Source organism: Zingiber officinale, chromosome 5B, assembly GCF_018446385.1.
Source record: "Zingiber officinale cultivar Zhangliang chromosome 5B, Zo_v1.1, whole genome shotgun sequence".
Classification (NCBI taxonomy): domain Eukaryota; kingdom Viridiplantae; phylum Streptophyta; class Magnoliopsida; order Zingiberales; family Zingiberaceae; genus Zingiber; species Zingiber officinale.
The window spans coordinates 42,797,018-42,822,623 of NC_055995.1; the positions used below are offsets into that span (position 1 = coordinate 42,797,018).

General features: G+C 38.1%; 1 protein-coding gene across 3 annotated transcripts; it reads left to right on the forward strand.

Annotated features, from left to right (window-relative positions):
* The first annotated feature begins 1,293 nt into the window (after positions 1 to 1,293).
* Positions 1,294 to 11,471, forward strand: LOC121984378. Of its 3 annotated transcripts, none has more exons than XM_042537283.1 (2): positions 1,294 to 5,800; positions 10,511 to 11,471. In XM_042537283.1, exons 1-2 carry the CDS (start codon positions 1,323 to 1,325, stop codon positions 10,527 to 10,529), a joined length of 4,497 nt encoding a protein of 1,498 aa, XP_042393217.1. In that variant the 5' UTR covers positions 1,294 to 1,322; the 3' UTR covers positions 10,530 to 11,471. The 3 variants fall into 3 exon arrangements, with proteins under 3 accessions (XP_042393217.1, XP_042393216.1, XP_042393215.1); XM_042537282.1 differs by having other exon boundaries at positions 1,294 to 5,787; XM_042537281.1 differs by lacking the exon at positions 10,511 to 11,471 and having other exon boundaries at positions 1,294 to 8,800.
* The last annotated feature ends 14,135 nt before the right edge of the window (positions 11,472 to 25,606 follow it).

Here is a 25,606-nt window from a genome sequence, read left to right on the forward strand (position 1 = left end):
GCCTCCGGCGATCAGATTCCGACCATCGGGCGTCGCCGGCGAGTTGATTTTTCAGCCGCAGCACTGTAGCAGAGATTCGCGATTTTTCATCCCTTGTCGGCGGTGGTCCTCCGATTTGGGTTCCGTTCATCCACAGAGTCAAAGGCGGTGTTCCTCCGGAGACTCTGGTCCAATCCCGACACCAAACCATCAACCACAGCTTCCATTCCAGTCTCGCGATTCCTTTTCCAGGCGGCGCTGCAGAGTTTCAGCTCGTTCACGATTTCTGTGAGCACTTGAGGAAAACTGAGCTTAGCCAGTAGCTGGGAGACTCAATACTGATCTCTGTTGGAGTGTTCTCTGCAGATCCTTGTGTGACGGCAAGGAGAAGACGAAATTGATTCGAGTTTTGGGTGTAGGGATGTTAGATTTTCGTTGCAGTTTGTTTCTAGCTTAGGATTCCTTATTCCTGCAGATTTGTTTCTAAATCTGATAGTTATAGTTTGGATTTAGTTGTAGTTTTATTTTCTACATGAATTTGATATGCTAGTTCTGTTTTTGTGTGCTGATTTGTTCTGTTTGTGCAGAAATATTTTCTGCGATTCTGTTTTCTAAGTTGTGGCTAACCAGATTTAGTTTCTAGTTGATTGTTGGTGGCTTAAGATTAGTTACTAGTTATTAAGATGAATCCAGAATTTATAGTTCAATAATTGCAATGGGTATAGTTTCATTTAGTTCAAATTTATTTCTGCAGTTTTGAATTTTTGCAGTTTTGTAGATCAGTGAAGGAATAGTTTGAAGTTTAGTTTCTTTTGGTTTTTAGACTTATTTCTGCAGTAGGGTACTTTAAGTTCTTGAATTCATTTCTAGTTTTATGATTTTAATTTGAATACCAAATCCCCATTTCGTATCTAGAAAACCCAAAAAGTGTGTTCTTAATCCAAAACAAGCACGTTCTAGCATAATCCTCGGAAATTCGACTCGGGCCTTATACTAAAACATTGCTTTGTGTAGTTGCGGGTTTTCGATCTGAACATTAATTTGGGAGTTTATTTGTGACATCTATTTAGAGAGCTTACCAAATTTTGGCGCCGTTGCCGGGGATTCTTAAACTTTGCTAGAGTTGTTTGTTTGTTTTGGATTGTGAATAATTTTCTCAGCTTTAGTTTGCTGATTTTTCTGATTTTATTGAATATCTACTGAATTTTGATTGTTTATTGGCTTGCATGACTAGGTCTTCCTTTGCAACATTGCTTGAACTTGACCCGGAGATTGAGAGAACCTTTTGGGCTTTAAGGAGACAAGCTAGGACAGCAGCAACTTGTGAGAGCAGAATTTCAGAGATGGATAATCAGATAACAGAAGGGGATCGAACTATGAAAGAGCTTGCAGCACCAGATGTGGCTTATAAGTACTCATGCATCACTTATCCAGATTTGGCAGGAGATTTTGAACTCAGATCAGGACTTATTCATCTGCTTCCCAAATTTCAAGGATTATCAGGAGAGGATCCCAACCGCCATCTACATGAGTTCCATGTGGTTTGTTCTACCATGAAACCACAGGGGATTTCAGAAGAAGACATTAAGTTGAGGGCCTTTCCATTCTCTTTGACAGGAGCAGCAAAGGACTGGTTATATTGCCTTCCAGCTGGATACATTACTAGTTGGATTGATATGAAGAAAGCATTTTTGGAGAAATTTTTCCCAGCTTCTAGGACTGCAACTATCAGGAAGAGCATTTGTGGTATTCAACAAGTAGTGGGAGAAACTCTTTATGATTATTGGGAGAGATTCAAGAAGCTGTGTTCGAGTTGTCCACAACATCAGATTAGTGATCAGCTTCTTGTTCAATATTTCTATGAGGGCCTACTTCCTATGGATAGGAGCATGATAGATGCAGCAGCTGGAGGAGCCTTGGTGAATAAGACTCCAAATCAAGCAAGAGAGCTAATTTCAAATATGGCAGAAAATTCACAGCAATTTGGGAGTAGAGCTCTTGGGACTAGAGTGGTTAATGAAACTCATTTGGTTTCGAATGAGCAACAAGAAATCAGAAACAATTTGCAAGAATTGACCTCTCTAGTGAAGCAAATGGCGTTGCAAAATTCAAGTCAGGTTTCAAATTTTCCTTTACCAATGATGAAGTTGTGTGGAATTTGTTCAAGCCAAGATCATTATTCGGATCATTGTCCTAATCTACATCAAGATGAATCCGTTGCAGCCATTTCAAGACCTCAATTTCAGCAACATAAATATGATCCCAATTCTTCAACATATAATCCGGGATGGAGGGATCATCCTAATTTGAGGTATGGGAACACATTTTATCAGCAGCCAACACAAAATCAGATTGGTCAGCCATCATTTCAACATCAGCAGAATCAACATTATTTCCAGAACCATCCAGCAGTTCATTCTCAGCAAAATCAGCACTTCCAGCAACCACAATTTCAGCAAAACTTCAACCAAAATCAGCAATTTCAACCATTTCAGAATTTTCAGCATTCGAATGTTGCATTTCAACCACAACTTCAGAATGCACAGAACCAGCAAAACCATTATCAGCAAATTCAGCAACCTGTGCAGAATTTCCAGCAGCCAAGCAGTTCGAATCAGCATCAATTTCAGCTTGCACTTCCATCTTCTACAAGTCCTAGATCAATGCAACCTCAGCAGAATTCTAGTAGCTCAAAAATTGAGGATTTGATGCAGCAAGTGCTTCAACAACAACAACAAATGATGCAACAGCAGCAACACCAGCAAAGAACTGATACAACGCTGCAAAACATTGAAAGACAAATTGGGCAACTTGCTAGCAACATCAATCAAATGCAGAACCAAGGATCTGGGCAGTTACCTTCACAACCGACTCCAAATCCTAAGGGAAATGTGAGTGCATTAACTCTTCGAAGTGGTAAAACAATTTCAGAGCCAAATCAGAAGTTATCAGCTGGAACACAGCAGTGTTTTTCCAGACCATTTGCAGATTCAAACCTACAGAATTCTCAGATTTATCCAGCAAATTCAGAGTCAACAGAATCTGAACAGAATGACATTTCTGGTACTGATCAGCTACATTCTACACAACCTGCAACTTCAGAATCTACTCAATTTAGTGGAGCAGATTTTAGTTTGGATTTTACCCCAACAGCAGCTTCAAATTCAGCTCCAAATTCAGCACAGAATCTGGAAAATTCTGCACAGAATCTGGACAGAACTTCTAACCAGCAAGAAGCCGAGCATTCTACTCCATTACCTTTCCCTCAAAGAAGTGTACAACCAAGAAAAGAAATGGAGGAAGAAAAGGCTAGGGAATATCAAGAATTGGTGAAATTGTTCAGCAAAGTTGAAGTGAATGTGCCTTTGCTTACCATGATTAAGCAAATTCCAAAATATGCCAAATTCCTCAAGGATCTTTGTGTGCACAAAAAGAAATTAAAGGGGAATGAATTGATCAGTATGGGAAAGAATGTTTCAGCATTACTTCAGCCAGTTCCTCAGAAGTGTGAAGATCCAGGAGTTTTCACCGTGCCTTGTGTTATAGGAGATTGTATTTTTGAGGATGCAATGTTAGATCTTGGAGCTTCTATTAATGTGATGCCTAAATCAGTTTTTCAGTCATTAAGAATTGGACCTTTGCAGCCTACAGGTGTAGTGATTCAGTTGGCCAACCGTAGTCAAGCACACCCAGCAGGAGTGATTGAGGATGTATTGGTAAAAGTGAGGGAGTTAATTTTTCCTGCAGATTTTTACATCTTAGATATGGAGGGAGATGTGCTTGCGAACAGGGCCCCGCTTATTCTTGGACGTCCATTCTTGAAGACTGCTAGAACGAAGATTGATGTGCATGCTGGAACTCTTTCTATGGAGATAGGAGACACAGTGGTTAGATTCAGCATTTTTGAGGCTATGAAGCATCCTACAGAGGATCATTCTATACTTAGCGTGGATATCTCAGAGGAGCTGGATGGCATGGAGTTCTTGTCAGATGTTGATTCAGACTTAGAGATTTCTAATTTTGGTACAGTGAATGAATTTGTTGCATTATTGGAAGATGTTTTAGATGAGGAATCTGATGTCAATTCAAGTGAATGCGTAGGGGATTGCTTGGGAGAAGCATTACCCCTAGGATCGCTCAGAGAGGAAGAGGTATGTGTAGGGGATTGCTCAGCAGCATTACCCCTAGGATCACCTATTATGGAGCAGACACAAGAGGAGTTGAAACCATTGCCCCAACATCTGAAATATGCATATTTGGGAGAAAATCAGCAGCTACCTGTCATCATAGCTCAGAATTTGGAACCGGATCAGGAGGAACGATTGTTAGAGATTCTGAGACAGCATAAAAAGGCCATTGGATGGACTTTGGCAGATATTCCTGGGATCAGTCCTTCCATTTGTATGCATAAGATTCACTTAGAGGAGGATGTGAGGCCAGTGAGACAGCCACAGAGACGACTAAACCCATTGATTTTGGATGTTGTAAAGAAGGAGGTGACTAGACTCTTACAGGCAGGCATTATTTATCCGATTTCTGACAGCAAATGGGTTAGTCCCATTCACGTGGTTCCGAAGAAGTCAGGGGTGACAGTGGTAGCTAATGAAGAGAACGAACTGGTGCCCACGAGAGTGAAGAATTCTTGGAGAGTATGCGTGGACTATAGGAAGCTGAACCAAGCAAGCCGAAAGGATCATTATCCACTTCCTTTTATTGATCAGATGTTGGAGAGGCTGGCAGGTAAATCCCATTATTGTTTTCTTGACGGTTATACTGGTTATTTTCAGATTTGCATCGACCCAGAGGACCAGGAGAAGACTACCTTCACCTGCCCTTTTGGGACATTCGCATATCGTAGGATGCCATTTGGATTGTGCAACGCTCCAGGTACTTTTCAGCGATGCATGGTGAGTATTTTTGGCGATTTATTAGAGCATTGCATGGAAGTATTCATGGATGATTTTTCTGTTTATGGCTCGTCTTTTGATGCATGTTTGGAAAACTTGTCTCGAGTTTTGAGTAGATGTATCGACACGGATTTGGTTTTGAATTTTGAAAAGTGTCACTTTATGGTAGAGCATGGCATTGTTTTAGGTCATATAGTCTCTAGGAAAGGCATTGAAGTAGATCCTGCTAAAGTTAGCGCTATATCTTCTTTATCTTACCCCGCATGCGTGCGGGAAGTGCGAGCTTTTCTTGGTCATGCAGGATTCTACAGGAGATTTATTAGAGACTTCAGTAAGATTGCTCTACCATTATCTCAGCTACTTCAGAAGGATGTTTTGTTTGATTTCGATCAGAGGTGCAGAGAAGCTTTTGACAGATTGAAGGAGGCTCTTACCTCAGCACCTATTATCAGACCCCCAGACTGGTCTTTACCTTTCGAGTTGATGTGTGATGCTTCAGATTATGCAGTGGGAGCTGTACTAGCACAGAGAGTGGATGGAGCACCACATGTTATTTGCTATGCTTCCAAGACTTTGGACTCAGCTCAAGCAAACTACACAACAACAGAAAAAGAGCTTCTTTCTATTGTTTTTGCTTTAGATAAGTTCAGATCATATCTTCTTTGTTCTCATGTGATTATTTTTTCTGATCATGCAGCTTTGAAGTATCTCCTCAAGAAGCCTGATGCAAAGCCTAGATTAATCAGATGGATGCTTCTGCTTCAAGAATTCGACGTAGAGATACGTGATAGGAGCGGGAAGGAGAACTTGGTTGCAGATCACTTGAGCAGGATTGAGGGAGACTTGGATCGCACGGCCATTGATGATGATTTCAGAGATGAGCAGCTTCTACAGCTGCAGGGTGAGTCTCCATGGTATGCAGATCTAGTGAATTTCTTAGTTGCACATGTTTATCCCAAACAATTTTCAAAAGCTCAAAAAGATAAATTAAAAAGTGATTCAAAATTCTATGTTTGGGACGATCCTTACTTGTGGAAGTTTTGTAGTGATCAGATCATTAGGAGATGCATACCTGATTCTGAGTTTCAGTCTGTACTTACTTTTTGTCATTCTTTTGAGTGTGGAGGACATTTTGGACCACAAAGAACTGCTAGGAAAATATTAGAATGTGGTTTGTATTGGCCTACCCTTTTTCGTGATGCCTATGCTTTTTATCGATCATGTGATAGGTGTCAACGAACTGGGAACATAGGACTTAGAAATGAAATGCCTCAACAATTTATATTATTTTGTGAGATTTTTGATGTTTGGGGTATTGACTTTATGGGTCCATTCCCTACCTCTTTTGGATTTGCATATATTTTATTGGCAGTTGATTATGTTTCCAAATGGGTGGAAGCCATTCCCACTCGGACTGATGACTCTTCTGTTGTTGTTAGTTTTGTCAGGTCTCACATATTTTGCAGGTTTGGAGTACCCAGGGCGATCATTAGTGATCAAGGGTCTCATTTTTGTAACAGACACATGAAGGCTTTGCTACATAAGTACGGGGTTACACATAAAGTTTCTACATCCTATCATCCTCAAACAAATGGGCAAGCAGAAGTGTCTAACAGGGAGGTGAAATCAATTCTTGAAAAGACTGTGAGACCGGATAGAAAGGATTGGAGCAAAAGACTTGAAGATGCACTATGGGCTTATAGGACCGCTTTCAAAACCCCTATTGGAATGTCCCCTTACAGGATTGTATATGGAAAAGCATGTCATTTGCCTGTGGAGGTTGAACATAGAGCGTATTGGGCGGTAAAAGCATGCAATCTTGATAGTGACACGGTTGGAGAAGAAAGGAAGTTGCAACTTCAAGAACTTGAAGAGATTAGATTGGAAGCCTTTGAGAACTCACGGATTTACAAAGAAAAGGCCAAGAGATTTCATGACAAACAAATTGAAGTGAAAGAGTTTCAAATTGGTGACAAAGTACTTCTATATCGATCTCGTCTCAAATTGATTAAAGGTAAGTTGAGATCTAGATGGGAAGGACCTTATTGTGTTACTAATGTTTTCTTTTATGGAGTGGTTGAGATCCAGGATTTGTCTACTGGTCGGGTTTTTAAAGTTAATGGACAAAGGCTTAAAAAGTTTCATGAAGAAGTGAAGGGCTTGGTGGTGGAGGAAATGGAACATGTTGATGCTATCTACCCGAGTTAGAGGGGAGTTTCACTTTATCTTTTGTTTCTTTGCAAATTAATAAATTTTAGGTGTAGGTAGTTTTCTTATTTGTTTAGGTAAAATTTCGGTTCCATTTAGAATTTTCTTGCATAAATAAATTTTGAGTTACATTAGTAATTTTTATTTTTGCATAGTTATAGTTTTGGAATTTAGGTTTTATGATAGTTACCATTTCTTTGAGTTTGTTAGTTTTTGTTTTAGGAATAAATGGTACTTCCTTCTTTTGACATTTCTTTGTATCATTTTAAGGGATTTGAAAAGGAATGTTAAATTTGGCTATCAAGTTTAAAGACTCAATAACATGATTGAATTCTAGAATTGCATGAGGTTGATACTAGTGATGGATTCTTGATTGATGAAATGGTATGATAATTTCTATTTACCTAGTGAAGTTTGAGCCTATTTTAAGTGATGCACTTGTAGCTTATTTCACTCTAGAACTTGCTTCAAATCTGATTTTTACCTCTAGAGCAGTATTAAGTCATGTTTCATGAAATTTACTCCATTATTACATTGCCCTCACCTATTTTTGCTATTCTTCTTGTCATAAATCATCATATCTTTGATCTTTTCTCATGTCTTACTTCTTTGGATGTGGATACCTTGAATGTTATGTGATGATTTTATTTTGGCCGGGACGGACAAATGAGTAAGTGTGGGGGAGGTGTTTAGTTTGAAATTGGTGTTCTTTTGTGAAAATCTTGTATCAGTTTGTATCAAATTTCAGAATGCAATATCCAAATGAGTGGAAGTTTAGTTGGAATTTGAGAAGATGTTGAAACAAATGGTATTCAATATTTTTATGGCATCTACAAACACAAGGAATGGTGGCTTCAGAATTTATTCTGGACACAAAAGAATGCCAGAACAATTCATCAATGGAGCACTCTTGAATGGACACAAATTTGGCAGCAAGTGAACTTAAACAGTGAGGAAAATGCCAGAAACAGAATTCAGAAAAAAAAAAAAACAACAACAAACGTGTGCAACTCTGAATTATCAGACCTTGAAAACCTTAGGAACTCTTAAGATTTCAGCAGCAATTGTTGTTTAAATCCTGATAGCACTCTCAACCGGCTGGAAGAATTCTGGTAGCAGTAACTTGCTGGAATTTTGAATGTTCAGTAACTTTTAAGTGATGTTATTGGCTGAAATATGATGTAAATCAAGCTATGGTTTAATTTAGTGATTGTGAAGTTTTATGGAGATAATTGTTGAAGCTTGAATTGAGTAAGCAGTAACATCAATTGAAGATGTCAAGTGTGTAAAGCTGAAATTCAGAATTTGATGAGATGCAGAAATGACAGCTCTGAAAAGAATTGGAAAGATGTGCAGTTCGGAATGAATGTAGTATCAAGATTTCAGAAATGATATAAGGGGAAAGTGAAGCTCAGATGAAGTGCTGAAACACGAAGTATCAAATGGGACTTTAGCATCAACAGCTTCTACAAAGATTTAATTCAATCACTGGAATTTGGAAATGGCAAGACATTTGATAGTACTTGAAAGGCTGAATTTTGGTGAATGTGAAGAGTAAAAGAAGACAATGTTTGCTCTCAAGTTGGGAAGTGAAACTTAATTTAGTATCAAGAACAATTGAAACTCAAAAGGGAAGGGTGCTGGAATGATAGAAATGCACACTGAAAAAGCAGGAAAAATGGCAGAATTGCAGAAGGCGCAGAATTGCAGAAAGTGCAGAAGGGTGCAGAATTTAGAAGGTGCAGAATTGCAGGGAAAATGGCAGTTTTGTGCCAATTTGGAATGAGAATTGTGATGAGCCAGGACTGCTGGAAAATGGAAGGTCTTTGGATATGCATTGTAAAAGGTTTATAGAGACAAGAGGAAGGAGTATTGAAAAATTTTTGTGGCTGAACATGTTAGATTGATACAAAGTCTAGCATTGAAGGAAATCTGAAACTAGTAGTGCGGAATGAAGTTTAAGGGGCTAATGACCATAGCAAAATCTGAAACCCAGCTGCCACTTAGTATTGATAATTGGTTATCCTTCTTCTCTAGAGTTTACAAGATTTAAGACAAGAAATGGGATACCAAAACAGGGAAGTAAGTTGAAAACTGAAAAAGATTGAAACAAATCTGCAGTTGGGATTCTGGACTGGTTTTGCAGTAACAGGGAAGTAAAATTCTAGCTGAAATTTTATGTCATTGGAGAAAAAGAGGTGAAGTCTTGAAGTCGAGCAATTATTGAAGAGGATGTTAAGGTAAAAGAAGTGTGCACTTGCAATTGGAACTAAATCCTGACTTAAATGCATGACAGTTTTGTGCCATAGGAAAGTTGTTGATTTGTGCCAAGTTTTCTTGCTATTCCAATCTGAAATGAATGGAACTTAAGCCATCTTTATTCATTATCAAATGAACTATGTTCAAAGGCTTACTAAATAGGAAATTTTGGCTGAAATGTCATTGAAGCCAAATCTGAAAATTCAAGGACAGATTCATATGACCACTGTGCAGTGCCATAAGTTATCAGATTTTTATGTGTTGATATGGAATGGATGAAACTCAGAGTATAGGATGAATCAAATCAAAGAATTCAGATTGGATTGGAAATTTTGAAGAAGCTACAGCTAAGGAAAAGGAGCGGAGTGAAAGGAAGAGTGCAGATTGGTGTGCTTACAAAACCAAATCAGTAACAAGAAGCAATGGGATGAAGAAATGCAGAATTTCATGCTTGGCTGAAATTGAACATCACATAGCATTCTAATTCCATGTCTTCCACCTTGAGTTGAACTTTATTTTTTTTATTTACTCTATCAGAATTAATTCTTCCATTTACATTTTAAATTGCTCTTCTTTCTAATGGTTGTGAATTTTCATGATTTTGCATCTTAATATCTGTGATGGAGGTTGAATTAGATGAAAAGCAAGCTTATGGTAGTGGATTTGCTATGAGTAGCTTGAGTGCCCTCCACCTTTGCAAGATTTGAGATTAATAGAGAGCCACCTCAAATTACCTTGGGAGAATTAGAAATGTTATCATTTTCATTTTATTCATGATGGATGAAACTTACTAAGTATCGAACCAAGGTGAAAATAGAGGTCGTGAATGTGTGAGTCTATGAAACTTGATACTTACTTATAACTTCCTTTTACTTTCTTTTAGATATGATCAAGAATAGTTAGGAGAAGGAGGTACCATCTTAGTTGATAATTTGGTGGGCTCACTTGCACGAGGCGTGCAAGAATAAGTGTGGGGGATTTGATAAGCTATGAATTGACACATTAATTTTGGGCTAATATTTGGTGTTCTTTATATATTTGCACATGTTTAATTCCAATTTTGATTATGTTTCCCCAAACAAGGTTTTTATGAGCTTTATGATATTTTTCCATCTTATGCATGATTTATTTCTCATTTTGTGAATTTGGTCTTGTAGGGTACACAAGGACTCATGATTCAAGTGGAGGCTTAGTTCACTCAACCAAATGGAGTAGTGCAAGGCCACCTTTGGGCTCAATTAAACCTGGATTCCAATGGATTTCAAGGAGCTTAAACCCAAGCTAGATCACACATGAGCCTTACACCAACTTAGGGTTCAATGAGCCAAAACCCTAGGTATTTAAAGGACATTTTGGCACGGTGAACAGTGAGCTCGCGCTACTGTTCATCGTGCCAGTTTCTTGACGGCGCGGTCGCAGCTCCTCCCTTCATCCAAATCCGAGATTTAGCTTGTCCTCATCGGCGTGGAGTTCCTCAGCCTCCGGCGATCAGATTCCGACCATCGGGCGTCGCCGGCGAGTTGATTTTTCAGCCGCAGCACTGTAGCAGAGATTCGCGATTTTTCATCCCTTGTCGGCGGTGGTCCTCCGATTTGGGTTCCGTTCATCCACAGAGTCAAAGGCGGTGTTCCTCCGGAGACTCTGGTCCAATCCCGACACCAAACCATCAACCACAGCTTCCATTCCAGTCTCGCGATTCCTTTTCCAGGCGGCGCTGCAGAGTTTCAGCTCGTTCACGATTTCTGTGAGCACTTGAGGAAAACTGAGCTTAGCCAGTAGCTGGGAGACTCAATACTGATCTCTGTTGGAGTGTTCTCTGCAGATCCTTGTGTGACGGCAAGGAGAAGACGAAATTGATTCGAGTTTTGGGTGTAGGGATGTTAGATTTTCGTTGCAGTTTGTTTCTAGCTTAGGATTCCTTATTCCTGCAGATTTGTTTCTAAATCTGATAGTTATAGTTTGGATTTAGTTGTAGTTTTATTTTCTACATGAATTTGATATGCTAGTTCTGTTTTTGTGTGCTGATTTGTTCTGTTTGTGCAGAAATATTTTCTGCGATTCTGTTTTCTAAGTTGTGGCTAACCAGATTTAGTTTCTAGTTGATTGTTGGTGGCTTAAGATTAGTTACTAGTTATTAAGATGAATCCAGAATTTATAGTTCAATAATTGCAATGGGTATAGTTTCATTTAGTTCAAATTTATTTCTGCAGTTTTGAATTTTTGCAGTTTTGTAGATCAGTGAAGGAATAGTTTGAAGTTTAGTTTCTTTTGGTTTTTAGACTTATTTCTGCAGTAGGGTACTTTAAGTTCTTGAATTCATTTCTAGTTTTATGATTTTAATTTGAATACCAAATCCCCATTTCGTATCTAGAAAACCCAAAAAGTGTGTTCTTAATCCAAAACAAGCACGTTCTAGCATAATCCTCGGAAATTCGACTCGGGCCTTATACTAAAACATTGCTTTGTGTAGTTGCGGGTTTTCGATCTGAACATTAATTTGGGAGTTTATTTGTGACATCTATTTAGAGAGCTTACCAATCTTCCTTGTTGTGCAACGAACAGGAACAGTTCCTTATTTCTGCCCTCTGAATGCAGCCATAGCCGTAGTTCGTATAGGTTTAGTTATTCTGCAGTTCAGCATTTTAGTTCATCTTTGGTGCTATTTCTTAAATATGAACAGCCCTTTAATTCCAGTAAGTCTTAGTATGATTAGCGCTATGAAAGGGGCACGAACAGCCCGTTTCTTTTGCGATTGTAGCAAGCATGAGCAACTCTATTGGAGCTTAGAATAGTCTACCTCTTTTATAATTGTATAGTAGGCGTGTACAATATTTTATAGTAGTGCAGGATTCTCTATAAGCATCTACTTCTTTGTATTTGCAGTAGGCTTGTACCCCATTTTGATAGCAGCAACATCTTTACCGTATGCTTTGTTTGCTAGAAATAATTTTGGAATGTGTAGATCTATTAAGTGCAGAAGTTATTAAACCTTACAGAGCAGATTCTTAGTAAGCACAAGCAGATTTTCGTTTGCTGTCATTTGTGTATGTGCAGTTTCATTTTGTTATTAGTGGAACACAAGCTGACTTTCTTATTTCTATTAGATTAATAGTTTTCTATTGCTAATAGAAGAATAGATTTCCCTTAAATATGCATGATTGTGTGTTACTTAGTGGATTTCACTTATAGATGCATATGGAAAAATACCCTAACAGTATTTTGAGTTTAAGAAAAGTATAAGAAATATAAAGAAAAGAAAGAAAAAGGCCAAGGCCTTAAGTAGATCCCAAAGTTAAAACTTTAGGAATTTTGGCACACAAGGTGCTAAAGAAAATGCCGACGCATTATATAGAAGTATTAAAAGATAATAAGTATTTTACTTTTATTAGTGGCACTGTGCTGGACTCTCAGTTGTCCTTGGGTTGGGCTCCCATAGTCGTCCCTAGGTTTAGATAACCTAGTAGTAACGGCTCGACGTCGCCAAATGGGCCGCTGAATGGGTCGGGTCGTTACAAAAGTAAAAGCACAGTTGTCGGGCCCAAGAAGAAAGTTGATTATTATTTTGAAGTATTATAAGTATAAGTTTTTGAACAAGTAAAATGAGTTTTACATAAACATAAAGTATTAAAGATTAAGTTAGAACAAATGAAATAAGTTTCATATGTTCTGAAAATCAGTAAGTTTAGTTCTTTATTCTACTATGTTTATCTAGTGGATGAGTAGTTTTCATGTTTACCTATTAGATGAGTAGCATGATTAGCCATTAGAATTACATGAGTAAATTCCTTAGCTTTTCTTCGCTATTAGTTTGACATGAGCAGTTATGTTTATGCTTTATTTCTTTTTAGAGCATATAGTTTCTAGTTCTTTTCGTATACATGCACATTCATGATTTTGTGAGTTAGATAGCGCTTACTAAGCAAACTTTGCTTATAGATTGCACTTCCTCTTACTGCAGATATAGGAAAGGAAAAGATATAGAAAGGAAGGCGACAAGGAGGTGTTCGAAGGATGTGTGATGCCAGGACTATGGAAGCCTTGGGACTAGGAAAGAAGTTTTAATTTTAGTTTCCGCATTTTAGTTATTGTAAACATTTGAGTTGTATTTAAGTTCATGTCATTTGAGATTATTCTGTTTAGATTGCATGTAGGATGAGTTTAGTTTAGTAAGTAGATATTTGTGTGTTTGATACTTATTTAACTGCGTGGTTGATTGATATGTGTTCCAGCTGCTTGTGGCTGAGTATATATTGCATGTATTGTTGAATATGGTCACCGGTACAGGGGAGATTCTGCCGAAATTTTTTGGTAGGGTTTCCATGTGATTTTTAATCATACCGATTAAGTAGAGTTAGTAGTTAAGTAACGGTCATCCTTAGAGAGTAGTAGTAGTAAGAAGGGTGGTCGTTACAATATTATTTTATGCATGGACTAACTTTGTTTTGTAGAAAATAAAGTTGCTGGAGAAAGCTGGTTCGGGCGCCCAGAAGGGATCTGGGTGCCCCCAACTGTTTCGAGCACCCCCAGCTGGTCCAGGCGCCCCGAAGCCAAAAATTATTAGGAAGATGACGTGGCACCCGCGGAGTGGCCAAGCCACGTGGTCTAGGCGCCCGGAGGGGTTCCGGGCGCCCAGAAGGGCCTATTTAAGGAGCCTTGACTAGAATCTGCAGAACAACACGATGACCAACTCTCGCTTATACGAGCTACTCAGAAAAAGCCTCCACGATGCCCGAAAGCTCCAAGGACGACTCTTTTAGAAGACTTTCTAATTCAGAGCTTTTGGTAGTGTATAAATTTCAAATTCTTTTGTACTAAAATTATAACCCTTCAATTGATTAATATTTACCTATCAAAAGCACTCTTACGTGCGGGCCTTGGAGTAGGAGTCGTCACGGGCTCCGAACCAAGTAAAAAATCTTGGTGTCTCTATTCTTTCTGCCTATTTCTATTCCACTGCGAGTTTTTCGAAACGAAAAGTGAAGCCACGAGCTCTATTCACCCCCCCCCCTAGCGCATTTCGATCCAACAATAGCCTTTAAGGAAGTGATTAACTCGAGTTTTTTAATTGAGCAAGCTCAAGATGGAACCTCAACTCAAGTCCAACAACTCGAGGAAGACAATTCCAATTTAAAAACTCAAGTTAAAGAACTCAAGGACACACTGAAATGGTTCACCTTGAGTTCCAAGAATCTTGATCTGATTCTTAGAAAACAAAGGGCTATATGCAATCGAATCGGACTTGGGTACAAGGCCAGACATCGATTCAAATCTTACTTGTCTTTAGTGAATCAATTAACTAAGAACCTAATCTAAGCATGGGTCCCTAATTATAACCTGACTAATCAAGTTGGACTTGATCAATATTAGATCCATAGGGATATATACCTTGATAGACCTTATCGAGGCTACAATCTAGGGGGAGCCAATAGAAAGACCATCTTTATAAATAAACCTGCTTAATACTTGATTTACTGTTTTTTCCTTATACATGCTTAGATTAAGATAGATAAGGACTTAAGCTTGATCGACACTTGTCTAGTTAGATCAAGGGTTCTGAAAAAGAAAATTAAATATTTAATTTCTTTAAAAGGCTTTGTCTAGAAGTGGTTGTTGTTCCAATATCCAAGAAGGCATAGTGCATCGCCACAGCCTAGAAGCCAATTATTGAAATGAATATTTAATTGACTAACTATTAAACTTTAGTCTAACTCATATCTACATCAATAGTTAGATTTGAATCTAAACTAAAGATAAAATTAACCATCTCACAAAATAGATAAGGTTCACTAATTGACAATCTAGAAAAGGGTGAGATGGATTTAGATTTAAATTAGTAAATTAAAGTTTAAACCTAACTTAATATTTAAATCAAAACAAATATAAATCTCAAAATTCAAATTTAAATTTAATTATTTAAATTTTCAAACTCAAATTTAATTATTCAAACTTAAACTCAAATTTAATTATTCAAACTTAAATTCTATTATTCAAACTTATATTGTTAAACTCAAATTTAATTATTCAAACTTAAATTCTATTATTTAAACCTAAATGATTAAACTCAAATTTAAGTATTCAAACTTAAATACTATTATTCAAAATTAAATTGTTAAATTCAAATTCTATTATTCAAACTTAAATTTTCAAATTCAAATTCTATTATTCAAATTATGAAAATTCAAATTCTATTATTTAAATTTAAACTGTTAAAGTCAAATTAATTATTCAAATTTAAATTGTCAAACTCAAGTTTCATTATTTAAACTTAAAATTTCATATTCAAGTTTAATTAAATTTTCAAAATTCAAATTAAATATTTCAAAATTAAAACTTAATTATTTTATAATTCAAATTCAGACATAAAAAAAATTCAAACTTAAAATCAAAATTAACTTAACTTCATCTCACATAAGTTCATAAGCTTAACTTGTTTGGTAACTTAGAAAGGATGAGATGTAAAATTAGAAAAATAAATAATTATTTTAAATATGTTCTTAATTTTTTATGTTGGGACTCTAGAATCCCAAACTTAAATAAGTTACCTAAATTTTTTTAGAGCATTAATCAAAGGGGAGAAAAAGGGAGTTAAGTTAAATATTTTTATGTCAAAGTATTTTTCAAAAGGAAGTTAAGTTTTTATTTGGTTTAACTATTTTTGAAAGTTTAACCATTTTTGGAAATAACCTTAAATATTTTTTTGAAAAGGCAAGTTTAAATAGTTTTTTTTAGAAAAATAAGTTTTTGAAAAAAAAAATTTATTAAGTTTTTATGAAATCTTTTCAAAAAGCTTCAATAGGTTTTTTTAGGAATCTTTTACTTAACTAAGTTTTTCAAAAAGCTAAGCACTTAACTAAGTTTATTTGAAATTTTTCAAAAGCTAAGTACTTGACAAAGTGTTTTTTAAATCTAAGAATTTGGCTAAGTTTTTAAGGAAAAAGCTAATTTTTTTTCAAAGCCTTTAAGTATACTTTCAAATATACTAAACAAGATATGTTTTAAAAATGAAGTATTTTTAAAAGTCAAGTTCTTCTTCAAGGCTTTTATAAAAATGATATATACTTTCAAAATATAGTCTATTTGAAATTGTTTTTAACTCCCCCTTTTTAAAAGTTTTTTAAAGCAAAATTCTACTATTAGAGTTTATTTCAAAGTTTTTTTAAAAAAAACTAAAATGTTTTATATTGAAATTAAGTGTTTTTTCCCTCCCCAAATTGTTTTTGATATATATCAAAGGGGGAGAAAATATTCAAAAGTTAAGGGGGAGAGAAAGCTAATGGACTAAAGGGGAGCTAACAAGTTAATTTTTTTCTTTATGAATAAATCTCTTAACTTTTGCTATTCTTTATGAATGAATCTCTTAACTTTTGTTATATGTTGCTATATGTGTTACTTAACTTTTGAATCAAGTTGTCATAATCAAAAAGGGGGAGATTGTTGGTGCAGGAAGCACTAGACGATCGAACCTGAGTTTTGATAATGGCAAAGGATTTAAAAGTTAAGATGTTTTGTGATCTAACAAGTGTGATTGAGCTTGTAAGAAAGTCCTAAGTGTTCTTAGGCAAAAGTCCTAGTGGATTCTAGGCATGTGGAAAACCTTAGGGGGAGTTAACCCTAGGTCTTAGGGGCGATAACCCTAGGTCATGGAAAGTCCTAGCTGCAGTTAGGCAATGAAGTCTTGGTCTAGGTGACTGGGTGAAGTCTTGGTGGGTCGAGGACTTTGGACAAAATTCTAAAGTCAAGGACTCGAGGTGAAAATCCTGGGTGGTCACGGACACGAGGTGGAAGTCTAGATGGGTTGTTGAGTAGACATTCAGCATGAAGTCCTAGAGTCTAAGATGCTAAGCAAAAGTCTAGACAGTCTGGAGGATTGGTCTGGAAAAAGGTAAACTCTCCTGAAAGGAATAGGTGAGGATGTGTTCCTCGAAGAGGAAACAGTAGGCGTTGGTCCGACCTAGAGTTTTAGCAAAACTCAAAGTCAAGATCAGACAATCCAAAGGCTGTCAAAACTGTTATTTACCTTTTATTCTAACTCTGTTTTACAGGAAACTAACAATTTTATAGATTCAGATTTAGCCTTGTTCGATCGACCGAACGTCCGAATCGGTCAACTGAACCCTTAAACTATAAGATCATATTCCAGCTCGCGATAAAGTATAGACCGAGGGATTGGTCGACCGAACAAGGAGGCTCAGTCGACCGAATGGTGGATAAACTTTAGACCGTATTGATCAGATCAGATAAGCTGAGGAGCATTGAGGATTCGGTCCATCAAACGAAGGTCTTATCCGAGCAGCAACATCTAGACAAAAAGCTGGGCGGATTCAGGCAGGATTAGTTGACCGATCAACGTCGAGTCAAACTTGATCTTGAGATCAGTGGATCTAGATTAGGCTTAACTCGACTATAAAAGGAGCCCTTGACCAAACACTTCAATAACATATTTAAAATAATCTTCTCTCATGTGTGCTGCTCAAAAGATGAATTTACAACGTCGTAACTCTACTCTGACGATGACTGCGTAAAAGATCCAACTTTCTAAGTCGTCGGTAAATTTTGTTTTATTACAATACTTATACTTGTAATCTTCTGATTTATTAGTGGATCTAGATCAGTCTTAACTCGACTATAAAAGGAGCCCTTGACCAAACACTTCAATAACATATTTAAAACAATCTTCTCTCATGCGCGCTGCTCAAAAGATGAATTTACAATGTCGTAACTCTACTCTGACGACGACTGTGTAAAAGATCCAACTTTCCAAGTCGTCGGTAAATTTTGTTTTATTACAATACTTATACTTGTAATCTTCTGATTTATTAGTGATTACCCATCGAAAGCACTCTCATGTGTGGGATTTGGAGTAGGAGTCGTCACAGGCTCTTAACCAAGTAAAATTCTTAGTGTCCTTATTTTTTGTGTTCTTTTCTTTTTGCTGTACATTCTGTGTTTTCTAAAAAATGAACGTGAAAATCATGAGTGTTATTTAACCCCCCCCCCCTCCCCTCCCACTAGTATGTCTCGATCCTATAAAAACAAGTCATAAAACATATCATAGCATAAGAAATATCCAAATACATAGTTTATACATCAACATTACATCACAAATACTCCCTACATCCTAAGAATCAGAGCATCTACTTCATAGAGAAGGAAATACACCCAAGAGAGAAGAAGTAAAGCAAACTAGCACTCAAAACATAAAGAGAAGATAAGAGAAGGCTTATCCATGTAGTGTCAGTCTTCTTGGACCCAATCCTTCTTCTAGAGGTGGATGAATCGACGAACATGAAACTTCTAGGGTTCTCCCAAGGGGGAGAACCTTTCCCCAAGGAATGGGGGCGAGCCCCAAGATAAAGATGAGTCAAAAGGGGAGAAAAACTTTCTTTATATAAAGCATGGTATGGGCTGGGCATGGCCTATCTCACAACCGTGTGAATCCACACGGCCAGAAGCTACCTTGGCTTTAGTCCAGTGGCTTTGATCTAAATGTTAGATTTAGCTAATTTATGCATCAGATAATTAATTAAGTTGTATAACCGAGAAGTACTTACAGAGGGGTTAGGCCCTTCAAAAATGAATATGGATCCGTGGCTTCTCTTGGACTCAGCTTCTGATTCATCCTCGCTTCCGGATTTGTTGACTTAGTCTTAGGCCGTCATTGCAAGGAAACTTGTCTATTCGAGTTCTTCATCGTCAGTCTCATTTGAAGAAGACTCGTCCCAAGTCGCCTTCAAAGCTTTCTTCTTTCTCTGCTTCTTTGCATCATTCTGATTCGGACAATTTGCTTTGATATGTTCCTTTTGATTGTAACCGTAGTAGATTACTTTAAACTTCATCTTTGAGCTTGGTTGAGCCTCCTTGGACTGGATCACCTTCTTGATGTCTTTCTTGTTGAAGCCCTTCTTCTTATTGTAGAGTCTTTTCACCAAGTTGACGAGTTCGGCCATGACCTCATCGTCATCATCTTCTGAATCTGGTTCTTCTTCTGACTCCAGTTTGGTTCTGCGTCTTACTTTTGGTTCACGCGCTCTACTTGTATTTGCAATCAAAGTTATACCCTTCTCGGTCGATCGAGCATTAACTTGTTCATGTAATTCAAATTCAGCAAACAACTGATCTAATTTAATTGAAGAGAGATCCTTGGATACCTTGTATGCATCTACCATTGATGCCCACAAGGTATTCCTCGGGAAAGTATTTAGGGAATACCTAATTATGTCTCTATTTTCTACCTTTTGTCCTATTGCATGGAGACCGTTGAGGAGGTCTTGGATGCGTGCATGCAGTTGGCTCGTCGTTTCACCTTCTTGCAACTTTATATTGTATAGTTTATTAAGAATAAGATCCCTCTTACTTACCTTGGTATCGGATGTTCTTTCATGTAATTCAATCAACTTCTCCCATAGTTCTTTGGCGCTCGAGAACGGGCTGACGCAGTTCAACTCCTCCTTCGTTAGTCCACATTGGAGGATACACGTTGCTTTTGCATTGGCTTCTACTTTCTTTATTATGCTTGCGTCCCAATTCTCGCACGAAACTGGTTTCCCTGCACCGTTATGTGGGAGCGAGATGCCGGTCTTGACGATCATCCTTACCTCAAACTAAGTTTGGAGGTAGGACTCTATTCAGCCCTTCCAGTAGCTGAAATCTTCTCCGATGAAAAGTGGAGGTCAAGAAGTACTGTAGCCTTCTTGAAGATCCATAGAAACTTGCAAAAAAAAAAAAAACTTGTCATAGGACTTGAGCCTGGATTAGTAGTGCGGGTTTAAAACAAACTAACATACAATCTCGAGGGGTGTTGCACCAATTTCGAGAAAAATTTGATTACGAACAAAATCGGAGGGCAACAAGAATACTGATTCCGATTGACTCTGAAAAATTAAAAATCACCATGAAAAATATGCTTGACTGGTGGTTGCACCAAATCGAAGTGACCCCGCTCTGATACCAATTGTTGGATTGAGACGCGCTAGAGGAGGGGTGAATAGCGCTCGTGGCTTTCACTTTTCATATTCGAAACGATCTAGTAAATGCAGCGGAATGGAAATAAAGACAAAAACAAAGAACGCGCCAAGATTTACTTGGTTCGGAGCCTAGGGTGACTCCTACTCTATGGCCCACGCTCGTTGAGCTTATACTTTGGGCAAAAACTATAATTTTGAAAAATAGTACAATTAGGTATTACAATTTAAAAGCACTAAACAATTATACCAGGAATTTGAAATTCTTAGCTCCGGGTCGTTGGGGTCATGTTATGGCTCAGCCGGAACGTCTTGTTAGCAGCAAACAGTTGTATGATAGCTTAGAACTTGTTGTTTTCAACTGCTGGTCGAGACCTCCTGATAAAGGTCGTTGAGGGCGCCTCCATCACCGGCAAATTCACAGCGAGGATGAGCTTTGACTCCTTCGTAGCCTATCCTCTTGAAGGCGCCTCCATCTCCCTTAAGGGCACCTTCAATGCCGTCCGAGGAGCCTCAGCACTCCTTGAGGGCGCCTCCAGCTTCGCTATGCGCACTCCTTTTGCCTTGCACCCGAGGCGCCTCCAAGCTCCATGGAGGGCGCCTCGGGTACTGTTCATCTGAGGTAAAGTTGGATCCTTTGTCCCTTCAAGATATGTTAGTACCAAAAATACCCTGTAACACAAAGTTAGCACATAATAATGAATATAAAAAGATGTTTGACAGTCATTGGACTGTCCAGTTATGACTTTAGATTTTCGACCGAAAACCCTAGGTCGAACTGACGCCTACTGTTCCCTCAGCGGAGAACGCGCCCTCACATACTCCACTCAGGAGAGTATACTTGTTGTCAGTCCAGTCCTCCAGACCGGCTGGACTTTTGCTCAGTGCCCGAGTCTTCAGGTCTTTCCGCTGGACGTTCGCTCCACGACCCGCCCAGACTTTCTCCTGGTTCGCGACACCAAGACTTTTCACCTAGAGTCCCCGACTCTAAGACTTTTGCCCAAAGACCTCGACTTGCCAAGTTTTTCTGCCTAGGGTTACCACCCCCTAGGGTTTTCCACCTGCCTAACTACAACTAGGACTTTTGCCTAAGATACCTTAGGACTTTTCCTTCAAACTCATTCCACCATATTAGATAGCAAATAACCTTAACTTTGAATCCTTTATCATTATCAAAACTCAGGTTCTATCGTCGGATGCTTCCCGCACCAACAATCTCTCCCTTTTTGATTATGACAATAAAAATTCAAAGTTAAGTAAAAATAATGCTATAAAGAATTTTCAAAAATAAATGCAAGCATAATTGAAAATAACAGTACAGGCATAAATGCAAAACTCCCCCCTTAATAAAAGCTTAAAAAACTCCCCCTTAATTAAAGCTCTTCTTTTTAGAATTTTCATATTTGAATTTTCATATACTCTCCCCATTTGCCATATATCAAAAAATTAGTAAAAATAGAGTATAAAATAGACAAGTTAAAAAGTTGATCATAGGCCTTAGATTAAGAGTATAACTGAAACAGCTAATAACTGTTTTAAAACTTAGCTTTTCAGAAGGTTTTGAAAAAAAAAATTAAACTTAGTTTAAAATTTTAGTCCTAAAAAAATTGATAACCACTTAACTTTTAGAATAAGTTTTCTTGTAGACTTTTTTAGCTAAGCAAAAACCTTTATCAAAGGTTAAGTAGGGAGCTTAGGTCTTAAAAATAATCTGATTTTTTAGAAAATATTTAGATTTAAAACCTTTTCCTTAAAAAAAAATCAGAAACTAAGTTTGGAAAGAAGTTTTTAGCTAAGGAATAGTTTGTTGACTTTGAAAGGTAACTTAGCAAAAAAAAACTTTAGTTTAAGAAGAAAAAATTTTTTTTAATAAAACATAAAAAACTTTTAGAGAATCAAAAAGTAATTTTACTTAGTTAAATTTGAAAAATACTTTAAATAGTGATAACCTTGTAAAACTTTAGCTAAGGTCACTTTCACTTAGAAAAATAAGTAAGCCAAATTTAAAAATTCAGGTCTCTTTTCCAAAAAAAAAAAGAAAAAAAATCCTAAAGTCCAAGCATGAGTAATTAACAAAATTAAAACTAAATTCCTTTATCCAAATGTCTAACCATTAGCTACTAGCTGTTTTACCTAAGAGGTAATAACTTTTACTTGGTTAGTCAAGTTAAGTCAGTGATCCATTTAGATTTGACCAAGTTAGGATAACTTAACTTGATTTATGTAAATTGGTATTTATTGCCTAGACTTATGTCGATGCATAGACATAAGCATTCTTAAGTCCAGGCAGTACCCTATGCATCTCACACCATTCTAAGTGTTTTCAAACACAAGCAAGTTAGACCTAGTGTACATGTGAGATGCTCTAGCTAAAACTAGGGGTACATGATTTCTAGGGGGAAAAATCCTAAGCTAAGTCCAACATTTTTCAAAACTAATAAAATTGGGATTTTGAAAATTATTTTTCCTAGAATTTTTAAAGAGAAAAAAATAAAAACAGTAAGCAGACATAAAAGGTAAGTTCTACTCTACCAAGCACATTCCTATTTATCTTCTGAGTGCACTGAACTCAAGTTCAGGTAAGGGCTTTGTGAATATGTTAGCCAGGTTTAATTTGGACTCAATATAGCTAAGCACAACATCTCCCTTAGCTACGTGATCCCTTACAAAGTGATGTTTTACTTCTATATGTTTAGTCCTTGAGTGGTGAATTAGGTTCTTGGTTAGATTAATTGAACTTATGTTATCAATTAAAATTTTTGTATTTTGATATTCTAGTTGATAATCTTTTAGGGTATGCATCATCCATAATGATTGAGATGCGCATTCACCTAGGGCTATGTACTCAGCTTCAGTAGTGGATGAAGCAACACAGTGTTGCTTTCTACTTGACCAACTTACTAGGCACTGACCTAGAAATTGACAGCTGCCACTTGTATTTTTTCTATCTAATTTTCACTCGACATAGTCTGAGTTAGAATAGCCAGCCAGGTTAAAGGTGCAAGACCTTGGGTACCAGAGTCATACGTTTAGGGTTCCCTTAATATACCTAAGTATTCTTTTGACATATGTTAGGTGTGATTCTTTTGCACAAGATTGGTATCTTGCACACATACCTACTGTAAAAAAAATATCCGGTCGACTTACAGTTAGGTACAGTAGACTCCCTATAGCACTTCGATAGTATTTCAAGTCTACTGATTTTCCTTCTAAGTCTGAGTCAATTTTAATGTTAGTAGTCATTGGTGTATTAATATTCTTTGAATTTTCTGTTGGTGCGGGAAGCATCCGACGATCGAACCTGAGTTTTGATAATGGCAAAGGATTCAAAGTTAAGGTTTGTGGTGATTTAACATGTTGAATAAGTGTTTCAGGAAAGTCCTAGCTGCGGTTAGGCAAAGGGAAAATCCTAAGGGGTGGTAACCTTAGGTCCTAGGGGGCGGTAACCTTAGGTGAGGGAAAACCCTAAGGGGCAGCAACCTTAGGTCCTAGGGGGCGGTAACCCTAGGTGAGGGAAAATCCTAAGGGGCGGCAACCTTACGTCCTAGGGGGCGGTAACCCTAGGTGGAGAAAAACCCTAGGGGGCGGTAACCCTAGGTCCTAGGGGGTGGTAACCCTAGGCGGAAAGTCCAGTCGGTCTGGAGGACCGAACTGGCATCAGGTAATCTCTCCTGAGGGGAGTAGGTGAGGATGCGTTCCCCGTAGAGGGAACAGTAGGCGTCGGGTCGACCTAGGGTTTCCGGTTGGAAAGCCGAAGTCAGACTCGGACAGTCCGAAGACTGTCAGTTCTTCTTTACTATGATTTATCAGATTCTAACACTGTTTTGCAGGGTATTTGCTCGGACTAACCTTGTTTTGCAGGAGAGGAACCTGCTGGAAAAAGGTGGTCCGGGCGCCCGGAGGTCCAGGCGCCCGGAACAGGTCCAGGCGCCCGGGACCAAGTTTTATCCCTGCCGCGACTTCGCCACGTGGAGCATCCTGGTTGGTTGGCCACGTCACACTCCAGGCGCCCGGAAGGGATCCAAGCGCCCGGAATGTCATATAAAAAGAGGGTCGAGGGAGCAGCTAAAAAAATACAAGATATTCTAAGCTTTCTTCTGTGAAGTGCTGCCATCGAGACGACCTTGAAGTGCTACGACTCGACGCCGACGACCCAAAGCTCAGACTCTTCGATCTTTCGTTGTCGGTATTAGTTTTCGCTTTGCATAATTGCAATCTCTACTGTATTCCAGTTGTAATATTTTACGAGCTTATAGTTGTTGCCCACAGAAAGCGATCAAGGATCGCGGGCCTTCAAGTAGGAGTCGTCACAGGCTCCGAACGAAGTAAACTCCCTGTGTCGTTCTGTGCTTGCTTTACTTTTTCTGCTGCGTTACTTAATTTTACGATTCCGATATTTCAAAAAACTCTAGCGCTTTCGATCCATCAATTAGTATCAGAGCGGGGTCATTTTGAATCGGTGCAACCACCATTCAAAATATTTTTCGTGGTATTTTCAGATTTTTCGGAGTCGATTAGAATTTAGCTTCATAGCTATATTCTAATTCTTTTTCTTGAATCGTTTTTCTGCTCAGAGTTGGTGCAGCACCACCCGAGTTCGTGATCCATTTTCTTCCTTCCGCACTACTAAGCCAGGACCAAGTCCTGGAACATTTTGTCAGTTGTTTTCTTTTTAGGTTGATCTAAAATGGCCCTTCAAGAAGGCTACAGTACAGCCCGCCCTCCGCTATTCACCGGAGACGACTTCGGGTACTGGAAGGGTCGGATGAAGGCATATCTCCATACTCACTTTTAAGTCTGGATGATTGTCAAAACCGGACTCCAACTACCAACTGATAGCGCCGGCAAACCACTACCATACGAGGATTGGGACTCATCTCTGATTAAGAAGGTGGAAGCTAATGCCAAGGCAACCTGCACCCTCCAGTATGGCCTATCAAAAGAAGAACTCAACCGCGTCGGCCCCTTCAACAGTGCCAAAGAGTTGTGGGAGAAGCTCATTGAACTTCACGAAGGGACATCCGACACCAAAGTAAGTAAAAGAGACTTAATTTTCAATAAATTATTTAACATCAAATTGCAGGAAGGTGAATCAGCTGCCCAACTCCATGCTCGGATTCAAGATCTGCTCAATGGTCTTCAAGGAATTGGACAGAAGGTAGACAACCGGGACATCATAAGGTATTCTTTAAATGCTTTTCCAAGGAACACCTTGTGGGCATCCATGGTAGATGCCTACTAGGTCTCCAAGGACTTATCTACCATTAAGTTAGATGAACTTTTTGCAGAATT